The sequence below is a fragment of the Taurulus bubalis genome, assembly GCF_910589615.1.
Source record: "Taurulus bubalis genome assembly, chromosome: 3".
In the NCBI taxonomy this organism is placed as follows: domain Eukaryota; kingdom Metazoa; phylum Chordata; class Actinopteri; order Perciformes; family Cottidae; genus Taurulus; species Taurulus bubalis.
The window spans coordinates 32,233,411-32,251,114 of record NC_136591.1 but is presented as its reverse complement, the minus strand read 5'-3'; the positions used below and the strand labels follow the sequence as shown (position 1 = coordinate 32,251,114).

The 17,704-nt window shown below is 40.2% G+C and overlaps 1 protein-coding gene across 1 annotated transcript; it reads right to left on the bottom strand.

Annotated features, from left to right (window-relative positions):
- Positions 1 to 1,661: 1,661 nt before the first annotated feature.
- tmem214 (transmembrane protein 214) lies at positions 1,662 to 15,842 on the bottom strand (the record flags this gene model as incomplete). The annotated part of the gene is made up of 17 exons (XM_079215910.1): positions 1,662 to 2,638; positions 3,061 to 3,212; positions 3,360 to 3,528; positions 4,267 to 4,363; positions 4,479 to 4,596; positions 4,735 to 4,842; positions 5,010 to 5,058; positions 5,245 to 5,336; positions 5,902 to 6,043; positions 6,548 to 6,649; positions 6,963 to 7,044; positions 7,869 to 7,974; positions 8,166 to 8,248; positions 8,384 to 8,518; positions 8,711 to 8,861; positions 9,276 to 9,469; positions 15,683 to 15,842. The coding sequence occupies 17 exons, from the start codon at positions 15,840 to 15,842 to the stop codon at positions 2,512 to 2,514; spliced, it is 2,067 nt and encodes a 688-aa protein (XP_079072036.1). The 3' UTR covers positions 1,662 to 2,511.
- Positions 15,843 to 17,704: the final 1,862 nt, after the last annotated feature.

Genomic DNA, 17,704 nt, shown 5'->3' with positions numbered 1-17,704 from the left:
GGAGATTAATTTGTTATTCTTTCATTGCAGTGCATACAGGTTTCTTCAGCCAAATCCAGAAACCTGTAAAGATTGTAGGACAGAGCAAGGTACAAGTTGACATGTTTCACCATAACCTGTTATGTTGGGCAGTTAATGCACAGAAACCAGGTACAATTAAAACTTGGAGTTAGTTCACTTTGAGATTCATTCAGTCCATATCAAAAGGTATGTTAGGGTGAATGTACATTTGACGTGAGCTTTAACTGTAAATAGAAATTGATGGTTCCGTCAAGTTTTAAAACTATCCAATAATACTGACTATATTATAGGCCAAACTATACAAGATCTCTGCTAACAATTGACCATCTCCATGTTGCCTGATATACTCTGACAGACTCATGTTTTAAATGTTAATCAAGTACTGTGTACCTCCTTCTGAAGACAAGAAGGTGACATGCAATGTTAAAAGATATCATGCCAAAAAGGATTTATATTGCCTGCAATAGTGTCCTAAATATAAGGCCCACCACAAGGACAGACTTGTAAAGGATAGGAAGAAGTTTGCAGCTGAGAAAAAGGAGTGGAAAGAAAGAGTAAAATAAAACTACAATGTCACACGTGTTACACTCCAGCTTCAAAATGGTCAGCAATCAGCACACAAGGTAACACAATTTTAAATAGAGATGATTTACTGTGTTTCCCCCTATGCTAGTAACAGTCACCCGTTTCATCAATGCAGGAATAATAGTCATAGCTCAATAATGGGGCTTTTAATAAATCCTTTTGATTCTGAACACATTTTTATATTGAATGGCCTTAAAATCCACTTGGAGGCATATTGAAAGTGACATTGACAGTGTCATTATAGTTAAATATGTTTCCCGTGTCCAAAGACATGTATTTTAACTGGACCCTGAAAACCAATGAAAACATCAGTAAACTCATCTATGTTGACTCCGGTGTCTCGTAGTGCAGAGCAACAGGTCCAGATGATGGTCGACGGATTTATTGATAAATCTGCAGCCTATGAGAAGAGCTGCTACAGTATAACCAAACAGACCTCTACATAAAATTGTGTGAGTATTTCAGTCACTGTATTAATGATGTAATGGAATGTTTCGAGACTAATGTATATTTATTTTTCGTTTGAAGATCTAATGTTGGAGATTACTTTTGTATTCTTTCATCACAGTGCACACAGGTTTCTTCAGCCAAATCCAGAAATCAGTGAAAATTGTAGGACAGACTGCTCGGTTATAACTAGATATTCTTAATGGAGGAGAGGTTTGGTTCCCATGTGATCTTGAGACTTGATTTACTTTATTTATGTTTCATCCTGAAAAGGCATAGCAGTGCAAACGGTACAAATACTTTTTGACTTTTAGATGGCCACCCGATAAGAGTTAACATAGATAGACCAAGCAATGGGGGTGAAGTCTTTATTAGAAATCATTTACATTAAAAAGTAAGACATTAGTCATTGCCATATCCATCATTACGTCCCATTTACAAATAAGGGTTAGTGAATCAGCTGGTCAGAAAGATTTACCCCCACCAGATGAGGGGGTTATTCTTCATTCTCTGGGGTACAGGAGGACGTTGGCACGGGGTTAATCATCATCAACATCCCATTATTGAGAATGAGATTGTGGATCCACACAGAATATCATCAGCCTTGATGAGAACAAGATGGCTTTTTTATTTTTTAGCTCAGGTGTTGAGCCACTGATGGCAAATGAAAACTCCATTAAACTGCAGACAAAGCAGCAAAGACGAGACAAGGAAATGTGCAGGACAGACAGACGAGATAGCAGGTAGATTTATTCTTCTTCTTCTGGATCTTTTAGACAGACGTGAGCCTCCTTTAGGGTCATGCTGTCAAACTCTAAATCTTCTGACGGAGTCAAGCCACCCGCAGTTGTGACCCCTTTACCCACAGTATCTTTCCTGTTGAGGTTTCACTAACGCACACACACAAACATACGGCATCTGGTCTGACTTCTGAGGGAAATGGACCGAGCTTTTCAGTGGATTGGAAAAGTATGGAATATCTTTTTGGGTCTTTCCTCTGCCCTTTACCACGTTTTCACATCACACTTTTTTTTAATATATATATCATTAAATAAAAATGTTTTATAAATCTACAAACCTACATTTTCTATAAATTACACAATCTGTTTAACCCAAAGGTTAAAGCAACAGCTGAAGTTTGCAGTAGAAAACTCACGGAGAGTGAGAGAGAGAAAGAGAAAGAGAGACGACCTCTGCGTCCAGCATTGACAAAAAGAATTGGTAGAAAAAAAAACATTTCACGATATCCAACTGATTTAAAAATTGAACCAAAACATAGATAGATGGGTCCTTTTGAGTGTGAGTTTCTTAGTTTGACCCCACAGTGTCCAATCATGGCTTGAGAGCCAGCATACGGAAAGGCAGCCTCAGACTAGGTCAGCGTGTGTGTGCATGTGTGTGTATATAACTTCATGTGTGTATATTGTGTAGGTTAATTAGTCGGCATCTGTGAGGTCATCACACCCGCGTCAGCAGCTCCTGAGCCCACGTCTTAATGGCCGACGTCGTGTGTTGGAGCAGCTGCCACGTTGTATTGGTGAAGGCCAACGCGTGGCCCTGCAGACACGAGACGGACACCTCTCCACTGCAGGACAGACAAGAAACAGAAATATTTTGAGAGTTTGTTCTTAAACTTAATGGTTACAAAAACAAAACAAAAAACACTTAATACGGATACCAAATTGATTTGCACAGCTATTCATAAATCCAGTGAGTTCTTTCATATTGGATTTCTCTGGGCGGCCTGAGGGCTTCGCTCTTGATGCCCGCTCAAAAACAGAACTTCATTCGTTGTATTCGCTTGTATTGCAAACTAGCCACATTTCCAACCGCGTAAATGGCAATGGTATTGCTGCAGTGGACTACATTTACCATCAACACTGCTTGGTCATCCACATAAAAAAGGTGTTGAATTTTCCCTCTTAATTTTAATGTAAAAAAACAGCTTACATTCAGAAAAATGGGGACACAGAACGCATGTTAAAAAGATTGCCTCAAAGTACTGACTTGCAGGAGGCCTGTAGATTGGTCCACGCTCGTTGTAGCAGTTCAGAAATATACGCCAGCGCTGGCAAGATGTAGTTCTGATGGAGGGAGAGGAGCAGCGCCTTTAAATACGCCAACACCTGGAATACACTGTCGGGTGTGTTGGTGTTCACCTGGACAAAGACAGAGGAAACACACCGGTCAATGACATGAAATAAAATCGCTTCAATTTGTTACCTCTTTGGTTCCTCTTTGTCTTCAGAACCTAACTAGAGGTAGATGGAAATGACCATCAGCAAGGAACAGTTTTACAGCCTTACCCATTCTATGGCCTGCGGTGTCTTTTCTTTGACCCAGAGAATAAACTGCGTGGTGTTTTCAGAGATGAAGATGGCTGCTGTTTTAGTCTTTTCCAAACCTTGGTCCATTAGTGGCCCCAAAACCCGTGCACACTCAGAGTAATAATGAGGAGTGTTCGTCTCCAACCAGCTACAGAGGATACAAAAACACAGAACAAAAACAAGTTGATGATTTAATTGCATGCAGATGCCTCTTGAATATGTCAGTGTGTTGTCAGCCATTGTTTTTAATGCCAAGTAGTCGACCGCGATGTTCCATTTTCATCAACTGTTAGCTATTTTTTTTTAATGGATTTTTAAATTTGCAAACATAACTGAATCAAGTTTCGTATTACCATTAACGAGCGGTCTACTATTTAAATGTTTTAACTATATCTTATGCACTCAGTGGCCACTTAATTAGAAGCACCTGCACTTCGAATGAAACAATATAACATCTGTCTTTTTAAAATCAATGATGCGTTCAATATTGAGGTCAGAGTTAAAGATGGTTTTGTTACATTATATTGTGACTCCTTCTCATATTTTGTCATTCTATTTACATACATGATGGAGTTAAAATATTAAGAACACATCTGATTATAACACTACTACTATGACCTCAGTGCTAAAAAAATTACTGAATTAAAAAAAAACCTGTATGATAGCATTAGAAAACCCTGAACAATATAGGAATCATAAAAGTAGAATTTATGGGAGAGCAGTTGTACTGGATTGCAATAGATTGTACAGGTGTACCTAATAAAGTCACAGAGTGTCTCAAGTGAAGCAGACTGAACAAACGTAGTGAACCTGAAGCATGCTTGAGATATGTTCAAGCTTTGGTTGAACTGGCCTACAGAAGGCTAGACAGATTCTGAGGTCGTACCTGAAGCCCTGTTTGGAGTAGACCTGTACTTTGCTCCAGGCCTGCTGAGACACGGCTGTGACCCCCGACTTACGCAGATGCAGGGCTGTGGTGGAATCTGTAACACACAACGCACTTTGTAAGACCTCAAAAACAAACAGAAGAAGTCAAAAGAAAAAAGTCTTGCACGTTGTGATATAAAAAATAAAGGGGAAACGAGACTCGGGACAGACCTGCGAAGGAGCCATGAGATCTGATGTCATGAGCGATGAAGCCGGCGACAAACACAAGGAGAACCATGAGCAGTTTGGACCAGGGGAACCCACGGCCGCGCATCTTTACCTGCAGATTCTGGAGACGGGAGGAAACACTGAGCAAACATTTTACACGAAACTTCTATTTTTGTGTTTGACTATCTAATTGTAAGGTACATTCACAGTAGATATTCTAGAAGTTTAATTCAGCATATACAGGGGCCGCTTGTCTCACCTGACACAGGCTATTGCAGTCCTGAAGCTCCGGAGATTCAACGCCGTCTTTCATCTCTTCATTCGTCACTTTGAAAGACTGGATTGTTTCTTCAAGGTTTTTCCGGAGCTTCAGATGGAAAATAAAGCACTTAAACATGAGACTTTTAATTGATCTATGTATTACTAAAGCTGTTGCTCTCTGTGCTTAAACATGCACTAATGCACTCATTAAAGTATACTATGTAGAGCCAAGCTTGGTTTATGAACCATCAGGCCTCATGGCAGGACTCGTACCTTTGGGGGGAGGATGCTCCAGGACTTCAATAAATGGTTCAACAGCAGACTGGAGAAGAGAAGAGCGGGAAAAGTTAGCTCCATCTATCACTACATAGTGGCGGTACATAATATATAATTTTTATACACTATTGCCTTTCACTCGCATATGGAACATACGCATTTGTCAGAGCCTCGCTGCTTTCTGTTCTACTTTTCACAATTAAAAAAAAGAAAGAACAAGCACATAACCCACCTAGACTGGGGTAAGTGTTTGGTATAGAGCTGCCTCCACACTCCTAGACTCTGGACATCCACACACAAACACTCCGTCATACTGCTGAGCAGCTGCAAAAACACACGAGAGAGGAAGAAAGACTCAATTTGTGAAGCCGTAATTCTCCATAATGCCTTCTTTACCGCTAACCAGAATTTGTTTTTATGATGATCAACAGTGATAGCAAAAGCAGAGTAAGGCAACATCCTCATCACACACATAAATACTGGCACTTCTTTTGCCAATTAGACGATAGCTGATCGCCATTTTGCACTAATGTTTTACAACTACAGAAGCCACTGCTCTTTAATCCATGAGGGACACTAAAACATTTTCTTTTGGCTTTTTCAATGACCAATTTTGTATAATTAAATTAAAGTGAACATTCATGTGTCAGCGACAATATTTGGCCTGTTAACCAGTGCTATGAACTTGCCAGCTAGTGGTTATAAACATAGCTATAGTGTTTGCCGACATGCTAACATGACTGTTGATGATGCTGGTCACCATAGTGAGGCTGTTAACCACAAACAGTACGATAGGTCACTTATCAAAATGAGTGATGCTGCTGCATGGAGCTAAACTACACTCGGACAACTGAAGCAGCAGTATTGTGTAGAAAAGATTGTTTCTTACCTCTTTCTTCATGTCATCTGGGCAGTGCGGCGTGGCTCTGGACAGAAAGGATGGCAGGTATGTGTGTAGTGTGCTCTCGGGTTTGGCTCCGAATGCAAGGACCTTCAGTCGAGGGTAGAGACGCCTCAGCTGCTCCTGAAGACTGAACATAAAACACAATGTTTTATTTAATTACATTTATAAAAAAAAAAATGTAAACACTCCCAAGGGCACTAAACCAGTGTTGATGTGTTCTCATAAAAACAGTCGATGTGACTGAATATATCATTTACAACATCAAATTTTTCATTCCTGAATGAAGATATCAGCTGTTTCCCTTTTTTTTCCATTTTTACAGGTGGAAAACTTTTTTTTCTCCATTTTTTCCCTACAACCACAAAACATCCCAGTATTAGAAGAGAGACATTCCCAATAATCTTGTTAAATGAATTCATAGAATATGCAAATCAACCACAGTCACTTCTTGTGATTGTTGGATTAAGTGTAATTTGAGGTTAAACATCCAGGCTGAATTCATTCATTCATGCTCTACAGAGACTTCTTTCTCCACTGTGTATTCGTGTAGTACACTGGGATTATTCTTCAATGAAAATCAAACAAATGCTGTCCTGACTGGGTTTCAGTGTTTGCATTATGTTACATTTACCTTGACGTCAGGGCGTTCTTGGGCATGAAAGCAAAATCTAATAAAGGAAAGAACTCTTTAGGACCCATGATGCCGAATCCTTTTGTCAGGTTTGCATGAATTCTGGGGAAAGAAGAACATGAAGAGTGTCAAAGTATAGTTTCCTTTTGTCCAACATTTATTAAAAGAAATTAAGAGAAAAAAACACTACATTCTTCATATAATATATCCTAATATTTTAAAAGCCAAAATAATTCTTAGTAACTACACACAAGATGAATTCAAAAGAAAGGGAAGATCAGAGATTATTTACTAAGTGATGTTTTACACAAGATAGATAATGTTTCACATTTCACACATTAATGTCATAGATAGGTGAAAAGAAAAGAAAGTTTTGGTTTTATTTTACATTCATATATTTCTTAGGAGGACTTACAACAGAAGTCTCTCCAGATATGCGATGGCGTATGAAGACAAGGCCTTCACTCCCAGCACAGGAAGCATGATGCCCAGCCACACTGAAACACAAATAAAGACCTTCATTAATATAAAAGGACACATAAGTGTGTCCACAGTCAGCGGTTTCCTTTGAAACAAAATTGAGCTCCGCAGGCATTTCTTCTGTGTCTTATCAAAGTAAGCAAAACTGTTATAGATCATGAATCTGTTAAGAACTGAAGCATTTTGTTCTCGTGGCATTCACGGTTGCACTTGTTGTTATCATTTTGTCGCACTTCTATTAGTTATCGCACTACAAATATTTCAATATCAGGTCAATATCTTGCCCAATCAAAAAGGAAACCTGAGACTCATACAGGGAGCTCTTGATTGCATTTTAAACAAGATTATAGTAATTCTAAAGAAGGTTTTCCCTCATATTTTAGATTAAATATCCCAACCTCAAAATGATACAATAAAATGTTTGCACTTGTAGCTTTGCCAGCTGCCTTAAGAGTCAGTCGACTTGTGTCTTTCTTTGCCTTGGGCGAGTCAAATGATACTTTGCCGGTGGTTATGCAATCTTCGAGGAATATTCATCCTCTCCTGCCCACATACGAACATCCACCTCACAGCCTCAACTATTACCAGGCAGCAGACCAGGCAAGCGTTCCCATGTGTTTAAGCTCACAGATGGCTGTCACTGGATGTGTTGCTGCTCTACTGTGCACTGTTGCTTCATTAACCCCTAGTCCAGAATTTGTGTCGGCATATTTAGTTGGGAAATGGGGAGACAGACTGTAACTAATACAGTGCAGAGGAAGATTTTTAAAAAAAGCCAGTGTCCACATATTCAAAGTAATGTGTCATGAGTGTGTGCTTTGTGCGTTTGATTGTGTATTACCTCTTAGTCCCTGGCTGAGGTCATAAAATCCAGCTTGGCCCAGAGCCCACATGATGGTCAAACACTTCACTGGACGATTCTGAACAGATCGCAGTAACTCCAAATACTAGAGAAGACAAATGGGAAGAAAGGTATTACAACAACATTATTGCAAAAGACAAACCCAAAGACGTTGGACGGATTTTTAGAAAAGAAAGCCATTACATAACTAGTATTGTTACTTATTTTAAGTACATTAGGAACGAACAAGGGCAGTGATCTGCAGGACTTTAAGGACACACACAGACATTCACTCACTTCTGGCAGGTTTTGGGTTGCTATCCTGGGTTTGTCCTGTAGAATTGCCTGAATGCAAACTCGGTAGCCATGCAGAGGTTCTCCTGGAAATGGTGGGAAAAGAGGCGGTTTGTGTCTGTCCATTAAGTTTAACCCCCAAAAATACTGTTTAAAAAAAAATATAGAATATAGACAGATTATCACTCACGTCAAAGCACTACCTTATGCACCATATTTACCTGACTGTCTGTCCATCTCCCTGAGCATAGTATAAACACAGTGGTCGAAGAAGTCTGGTAGAATATCACTGCAGCGTCCGATGAGGCCTTTGATCACTCCCTTCAGCTCTTTTCCTGAAAGGCAGTATGGGTAGTCTGGGTACAAAAAGACCGAAAAGGGACATGAAATATGAAAATGAAAAGGCAGAAACCTTTAATTGCACAGTTTGTTTCCTTCATAGAAATACAAATACAGTAGAAACGTGTCCAAAAGGGCCATATTGAATGTGCACAATATTTTCTTCTCCCTCTTGCTTTAAAATAAAACGAAATCCGAGTTTGACCGACCGTGAGCATAGCTGCTGAGTGTGGGCTCAGTCTCTGCTGCGGTCAGATTGAGGTTGAGGTATCCTGCCAGGTCTTTGACCCACACTGACGGGTTGTCTGGGAACAGGGTCTGACTGCGAGCCAACTGCTGCTTCAGGTCCCCAACATCCAACTAAGAAGGGAACAAGACAGGAGAAGGACGTACACTCAGAAACAACACACCCATTATGTGAAGAGGAGACCTCGGTTTCAGCATGTGATCGTTTGCTTGGAAGATGCCACAAGGCAGTACTGTTTCTGTGGGCTTCTTATGAAGATATATAAAGATTCTAGATGTTTTGCAAAGCCTGCTGCATTTATTTTTCTTTCTAGTGACTGACCAAGGTAAGCCAAATTATCACAAATGAACTTTTAGCGACATAGAAAGTGTTTTAGGGCAAAAAGGCGCACACACACACGAAACCTTACAAATAGTTAAATAGTTGTTTCTCTTCTCCTTAAACTACAAATGTTCAGTTTTAAGCTTTTGGTTGTGTACACATTTCAGCATCCAACAACCAGAAAGTTTCACAAAGGAAATACTCACAGCTTTGAAGGCTTCCTCGAGGGTCTTGGGAGCTGCGGGTGCGACTGGACTGCTGGAGTGGGATTTCTTGGATGGTTTACTTGACGAGGGCTTCTTATTTTCGGACTCGGCTGGTGGTGGAACCTGCTCCTTGTTCCGTTTCTTTCCCATCTTCTCAAAGTTGTCGTACAGAGTCTCGGACATTATCACGGGTGCTGAAAGGGAACAAGTCAGCTGTGGTTTAGACGAGCCTATGTGCAGATCAGAGAGTCTATATTTTTTATTTTTTGTAATGAAGCCTCTCTTCCAACTTCTTTGGTCTCCTATAAAACTTTCTTATATCAACCCCGGGTTCTGAAAAAGTTAATCCATTAAACCATGGCATTCCCCTCCCCTCACATTCAGAGTTTCCTCCCTCCCTCCCTCTTGGACTTGCATAATAGGCTGTTATTACCCAAGACAATTTCCATGTAACTCTCACTACACTTCACAAAGAAGGGTTAAGCACAGACAGCATTTCAAGTATTACCCTGTGTTACACGCCGAGACGCAATTTGTAACGAAACAGTCTACTTGATCTCAGTTAATATTAAAGCTTGACCAGTTTAAGTTTTAACCCCATCAGCCCAAGGGTATCCCTATTGGGGGACTTTAGATAATAATCTAAATAACACAGAAATATAAGACCTAAAAAAAACAGAAAATTCAGGGCTGCAAAAATATTTCATTGCCATGCACATGCGCCAAACACAACTCAAACAATAAATTAAAGATTACAAATATAGTATAGACGAAAATCGCCATAAATATACTCTCACGGCAGGTTTCTGGACCAGGCGATCCGTATCTAGCAGCTAGCAAACAAAGTGAGACGGCAAAAAGCAAGCCGCTTCCACACAGATTCCACACGTATCAAGCAAATCCCTGTAACCCAAAGTATCAGCAACTTATGAGCAAAGGAACACCAGCAACATAAATAGCTTAATCGCTTTACGGTCAGCCAATCTGTCTTACCTTTGATGATAAAACGTAGAAAACGATTTTTTTCCCGGTAAATCCACACTGTTTTATTTTCAACTGATATCCTGTGTCTCTTTCAAATCATCGCAAACTTTGGGAGGGGCCGTTCTGACCAGGTAGATGGGCAGACTATCAGCGTATCGGATCATATGCTTCACCAATTACGACGCCTATCTGTAGCCTATAGGCTCACAGTGCTGTCAATCGTCTTTGAGTTTACAGATCGATTCTATAGGCTGTGACGATTCCAGGGATAGTTCATTTTCTGAAACTAATTACCGAGATAACGCCGTGCGTAGTCATAAGTGGCCAGGGATGAGAACGTCTTCATTACGCACCAGACAAACGGACAACAACTGTTTCTCTAGCTCCTATTACGCACTCCTTTGTAGACCTTTCAAAAACTTTGTAGACCTTTTGAGCACTTTGTAGAACTTCGGAATTACTAGAATGACATCATTGAATTAGTCCAAAAGGACGCTGAGTACCCGGCTTACGATGATGATTCATTGTAAGCCGGGTGTGTGTGTGTGTGTGTGTATATATATATATATATATTAATTATAAAATTATATAAATTTTCATCCAAAAATTATTTTTTTTAAGAAAAACTGTATTTGGATGTATTGAACAACATTAGTAATATACAAGTGAAATATATTGTTTGCTACATGAGAAAAGTCAAATGGCACCCATGGTGCCAAATGTCCATTTTTGTACTGCTTCACTTTTTCAAAGTAAAACTTTGCAGAGAGACTGGTCACATATTGTGCTACCACTGGAAGAGGCCTAGGCAGGCTGATGCATCATTCCAAGGAGATAATCATCCTGAAAGTGCTTTCTTTTTTTAGGCGAACCTGAAATCTCTAATTTGGGCTGTGTGCCATCTTCATTTACTCTTAAACAGTAGCATATATAGTGGTATTAACACATCTTAACAATGTCTCACAAGTGTACTGTTTATTATAACACCAACATTATTAAAATAGACCTTGTGGTTGCAGAGATACACCCTTTTTAGTTTAGGTATGCAATTAACCCTCATGTCGTCTTGGGTTCAAAATGACCCATCAACACACATACATATACACTCGTACACGGGTCATTTTGACCCCCAAGACAACACAAGGGTTAAGTCAGTTTATTAAAAAAAACGACCTAGGGCTTATGGGGTTAAGGGTCAAGATACCTTGTATACTGGGGTAGCAAAAGCCCAGACAGTTCAACAGTAATCCTTCTTAAGTATCAGGTATTTCCCAGAACGTTTATATTTTTATTCCCAGCATGTAAAAGCCTCTGAAAGAAAAAGGCTGACATCTATATTTCTTTTAGAGAAAGAAAATTGACAACCCTAACCCATGACAAGACCGTACTCAATGTGTTCGTCCATCAATAGTCACCGTCAGACCAAAGATCATTCTTTCCTAAATCTAAAAAGGAGGCCAAAAATATGGTTCCTTTTGCGTTATTTCCTCTTATTTTCCCCTTTATTTTCAGCCGTGGATTAATACACATCTTGTGCTCCAGTGAGGACTTCAGACAGCAGGATGGTGTATGTGAGGTTGACTCTACAATGCACTTGTTCATTGAATGAATTATTAATGCATTTTTGGACAACAACGGAGGAATATTGGCACAGTAGAATAAGTTACATCGTGATTGGAGCATAACTCTATTGTTGGTTTTGACCCTTTAAAAAGTATGTTTTCAGAATAAGACTGAATCATTGACACTCATGCCGTTATTAAAATCACAAATAGCTCTAAGCTTAACTAACGTAGCAAAGATATCTTCAGTATTTAACGGGATACGACTGCACACAAGATCAGACCCTCACCCTAACTTGAGTCGTTGTTGACAGAGGTCACCAGTTGTTCACTGATCATTCAGCCATACATGTTGCTGACAGACCTCCGTCTATATCTGGTCAGCAACACAGGGCTGTGACGCCAAGACAGGACTCGTTTCATCACATCCTGGATCTAGTTCACGATTATTCTTCACTTCCCTAAACTGAACACTGAAGTCAGTGGATTTCTCTGTGAGGGTCTCAGCTTAGTAAGCGTTACCAGAGCTGAACAGCGATGAAAGTACCAAAAGACAAATGAGGTAATCTGACCACGTCTATAAATACTAAACAAATATCCATACAAGTCAGGAAGTCGGTCATTTCCAGCAGCAGCTCCCAACATGCTACATGCAGTCACAGGGCACCAGCAAGAGAGGCCACTCAACTGATGGAAAGGAATGGCTGAAATAAGTAAACGACAGCTTTAAACTAATGTGCTGTGACACAAGTTTGCAACATAAGAATCAACACTTGTTTGATGACAGGACTAGGAAGATGGCACAAACCAATGTTTAGTAATTATTTCCTTTTAATTGAGGCACTGCACAGTGTTTTAGTTTGAGAAGTCACTTTGAAATAATTTTAATTACTGTCAACGCCCTCCGGGGTTTGGCTCCACGAATGCGGTACAACAGCAGTTAACAAGGTTTTTGAGCTTGTGAAATCATTAAGTTGACAATTTACATGAAAGTATATTTTTGAGCACGACATAAAATCAGATATGGTTTCTAGTTTTGACATACACATTGATGTAATGTCAAAGATGGTTCCAGACAGCCACCGAACCAAATTCCCCACTGCACCTCAAGCAAAGTCGAGCACTTGGCACAGTCATTTGTTTGCCGCGGTACTTGAATGATGAAGAAACCGATGGTACTACTCCTGCCGTAATTAAACAAGACAACAAGAGCCAAGACTATAACCTAGTCAACATCACTAAATTATAGAACATTACTCTAACAAAAATACTGTCTAAAAAAAAAAAAAAGCTTAGAAGGATTTAATACAGAGTACATCTACAGTCTTCGAAGTATAACTACGCAAGTCACAAAGTGAAATGAAAACCTACATAGTCTCGACACTACTGTACCTTACATTGTGCAAACAAAAGTTGTTTAGTCTTACAAGCGTTGTTATCGAGCTCCGTTTATGAACACCTGCTGAAATGAAGTCGTCAGGGAGGTGTGTAGACCTCTACTGGATCAGGTACCATCCAGGTCTCCTATACAGTGAGTAGTGAGTAGCGAATGACGGAGTGGCTTTGGACAAAGCATCGGTGTCTGTCAGCAGAGGGTCTTGGTGGTCTGGTGAAATGTGATATGAGCAGTTGCACCCAGCATGGGCCCCCATGCAGGGTGGGTGGACTGGGAATGGATTCTCACACCAGTAGAAGAATATCTGACAGGATGCTTCACATATAGATACAGAGCATACACTTCACAACAACACAGAACAGAGAGGCATGTTTTGCTTATCTAATCACATTTATTTCGTCATGTGTACTGTCATAACAGGGCTACTGCCAACTTTTATCTGGCATTATTAGGACACACGTTGCAAAAGATAAAGCTGGTATTTACTTTAAGTAGAGATGAAAAACAGATTAATGTCAATACAGATATCAACTTGTTCTCCAGAGATTATTGGTGTACATCCCATTTGAGTTTGCAATTTATATTAATTTCTTTGATTAAGGTACCCTGAAGATACGTTTTCATCCCCTTTTCTTTTTGGACTAAACCTTTACACAGTCACGGTCACTGATCAGACAGACTTTGAACGGGCTGATTCACTGATAAAACTGGTGCATAAACAAATGCAGCGGCAGAGAGAGTTTTGAAGTTGCTCTTGAGAGGGTGCGTTAGTTGTGGCTCGGTTTGCTGAATGTAGAGTATGATAAATACAAAAACAAACAATCCATCAAATTGTTGTGATTATAGTCTACCAAGTTGGGCTGAAGATGAATCATCACACTGCTAACGTGTTTATGGGCAGATTAAGCTGCTGGGGTAGAAATTAGTTTATTAGCCTTTTTCAAAGCCCTAATTAAATATCGGTTACAGTTTTTCTACGCTAGAACACCACATGGGCCCCAGGTTTGCTGTGTGATGAATTGATCAAACAAAAATTAATTCAGGAATGTGCAGCATGCGAGCACAAAACTGAGGTGAACTGAGATTTCAGCAGAGAATCCACTCTACAAGCCAGGGCTTCAAAATCAGGCAATAATCCACGACACACCTTTCATCTGATCATCACACCCATCATCATGAGCTTTGTTTGTAGTGGTTAATTGCTCATCTTGATTTACACACACTAGAGCATGGGGCTTTTGGGACCCCCTGGAGGTCTGGGACTCCAGGGGTCCCACATTACCCAGTTGGTAATCCAGCCTTGATCCCTTCTCAAGACCCGTAAACAGGATGTGCAGATGTTTGTAGTTTCACTTTGATCTCCAGGTGAAAACCAAACTATTGATTATTAATGTGTGAAAAAAATATGAAATCGTTGCATCCGCAAATTCATGTGCATTGCCACCATCTATTCACCATGACTTTATTCTATATTTTGTATTATCATCAAGAAAACCAACAGTACGCCTAAACTTAAAACGCTTAATACTTTACAACTTCCCTACCATGTCCGTGTCACTCAGCCCCGATCCCATTGATTTCAGACCTAAATCTTAAAAAATGGGTCACAAATACATAAACATGTAGGCATGTCCTAACCATAATGAGGTAGCACGTCACCTAGTACAACGGTGTGGCTCTTTATGCTTTTTAATAACTTTTGGACAACATTGGAGGAATACATTTGATCAGGCTGGGGTTGCACAAACAACGAGTTACTTGATCATAAGATATTATATTTGTTGACAACTAGACATCTATATTGTATTACCAGCCTCATCCCTTCACAAAGCTCATGGACACAGAGGATTTAACGCTAAGTCACATGTGATAATTGATCACTCAGCACAGTGACAACTGTCCCTGAAGGAGGCAATAAGCGGATGCCTGATTGATTAGCTTCACTTCGGACCGTCGAAAAACAACACCACGGAGATGCATTTTTTTTTAAAGTGAGAAAACAGCAAAAATAAAAGACCTAAAAGGCCAGACAGCTGCTGGCACGCAGCTCCTGAGTGATGACGTCGACTTTGTTGACACGCCGCTCGAGCGGCTGCTAGCTAGCTAACGTTCAAAAAAGCTAGCGCGTTCTTGTAGTCGAGTATCTTACAGGCATTTAGCATTCATTTTTAAATGAATGCGTCGTCCGAAAATGGGGCTTAAGGAATAGTCACTCACGCGAACGGGGAACACAGCAAACGGAACAAGCCAAGAGAAACACCGTAAGACGTAACCGTTGCGTCGCTAAGCTGCGGCGGCTAGCGAGTCGCGTCGGATGACAGCTCTCCGTTCCCACCGCGTTACTGCCTCGAGCGGAAAGGCTCTCATTTAACCCGTTATTTAAGCTCGTGAAAGCAGCTCCATCCGCCTCGCGCATAGACACGTAACTGGGTCACGGAGCCGCTAGCTGGGCCGTGTTCACTCACGTCTGGAGGACTGGTTGGACTCTCCGAGGGCTTTCCTCCCCGCGCCGCCTCCACCGGGCTTCTTGTCGGACGAGCTCTTGCCTCCTCCTGTGCCGCCGCTGCTTTTCTTCCCTTTCTTCACCACCTCCCATTTGCCGGCTGCGTTGATATTAGACGCCATGTCTCTGGTCCAGATTGTTATAGCTGTTGTATGTGTGTGTGTCGTGGCAGCGTGACTTCCTGACTCCTGCTTCCCCGCTGAATGAGACAGGACGACTCGACTCAACGGCTCTGATCGTCAACCCGTCCGCGTGCCACGTCTCTTTGTCGGCGTGACGTCAGAGCGATGCGTTTGTACCGTAACGCTCAAGTTCATACACGTCTACGTTTTTATTAACATGGCCCGAAGTAACCCCTGAGTTTAACATTCAATTTAGGCTTCTTCATAAATGTCAATGTAAAAAAAAAAGTAGCGATAGAAGAAGTACCCTTTACTTAATTAAAAGCACTAATGAAAGTTTGAAAACTCGTCCTGCATTCAAAACCTTGGGCTATGCAAGTCTTAATTTCAGCAAATTTCACTCTGAAGGACTCTGCAGAAAAATATTTCCTGCCAGGGTGATGTTTTTGGATTAATATTACTGCTGCATTGTTGTGTATGTTGCATGTTACTGCTGTACATGTTTACAGTTATAATTCTTCAGTGTATCAGAAATAATCATGTTAAAACTCACCAAATATGGAGTTGGAGGGTAGGACAAATTGTGAACTGAAAAGTAACTAAAGACAAATGTTGCATTAAATGGAAATACGAAAGTAAAAGCCTCGAATTCCCACTTAGTACAGGTCATTTAATAACTATTTCCTCAAATACACCTGTTCCAGTTTCTTAGGCCTAAATATTAATATTGTATGATAACAAATTGAGAAATTGGGAAATTACTGAAAAGCTTTATACGTATGGTTTGTAACGGGATGTTATTCAACATTTTAAACTATGGCAGTGTATGAAACACATTGTAGACCTACAGTCATTCATAACAGTCCTGGTGGTTTCAGAATGTCCATGCAGATATGATTTATGGGCATATACTAAAACTACAATAAAACTGAGGTGAGTTGATGCGTCAGTCACAGCGAATGTCTATTTTCAAATTGAGACCGAATCATCAAAAAGTCAGGAGTTTGGTCTGAATTTTTTACATCAATTAATAATACATTCAGCTCAGACCAGGCCCAAGCTTCATGACTTTTTATGGAACGAAGGCTGCAAATAATGTACTTCTTTATATGTAAACTCTTTGGACAGAAATGTAAAAATGTTCAGCTCATTTCAGATGTCCTGTGAAGTCCTGATATAAAGAGGAACAGAGATTGTGAACAGTATAACATAAAATGGTAAGAAAAAAGGCATTGATGGTGGCCATTTTTAGTTTTGAACTAAAACTAGCCATAACCTTTGACATGTTGAACTAAAACTACAGCAGAAATGTATAATCTCATCCCCGTCAGCTCTCTGTCAGGTCCGTCTTATATGGTACCAAGTCCCGTTAAACCATTGGACAGGGTTCGCACTGTCATGGAAAACCTGGAAAAGTCATGGAAATTAAAATGGTTATTTCCAGGCCTGGAAAAGTCCTTGAAAAAAATAAAATCCCAAAAGTTGTGGAAATTTGCTATATTCATATGTTCATGTCGTTTATTTACGCTGAGTTTGAAATAATGAATATGCTTTTAAAAGAAAGACGCTCAAAATACAAGCAGGCATCTATATAAATGTGTATTCTTTTAATTAAACTATTGTCTCTCATTCATTTATACTGTATGCTTTGGAATGCTCAGTTAGTTTAAATATTACATTTTCTCACTTTTTCATGTATACACCGAGATTTCACAAAATGTTTGGTCATGGAAATTTGGTTTAAAGTCATGGAAATCCATTGGTCAAAATGTGTATGAACCCTGATTGGAGCGGCTGTGGACTTCGGTCTGGCCGGAGTCTGTGGAACAGGCCGAGACTTTTGGCCGCAGTGTCTCTAAAAA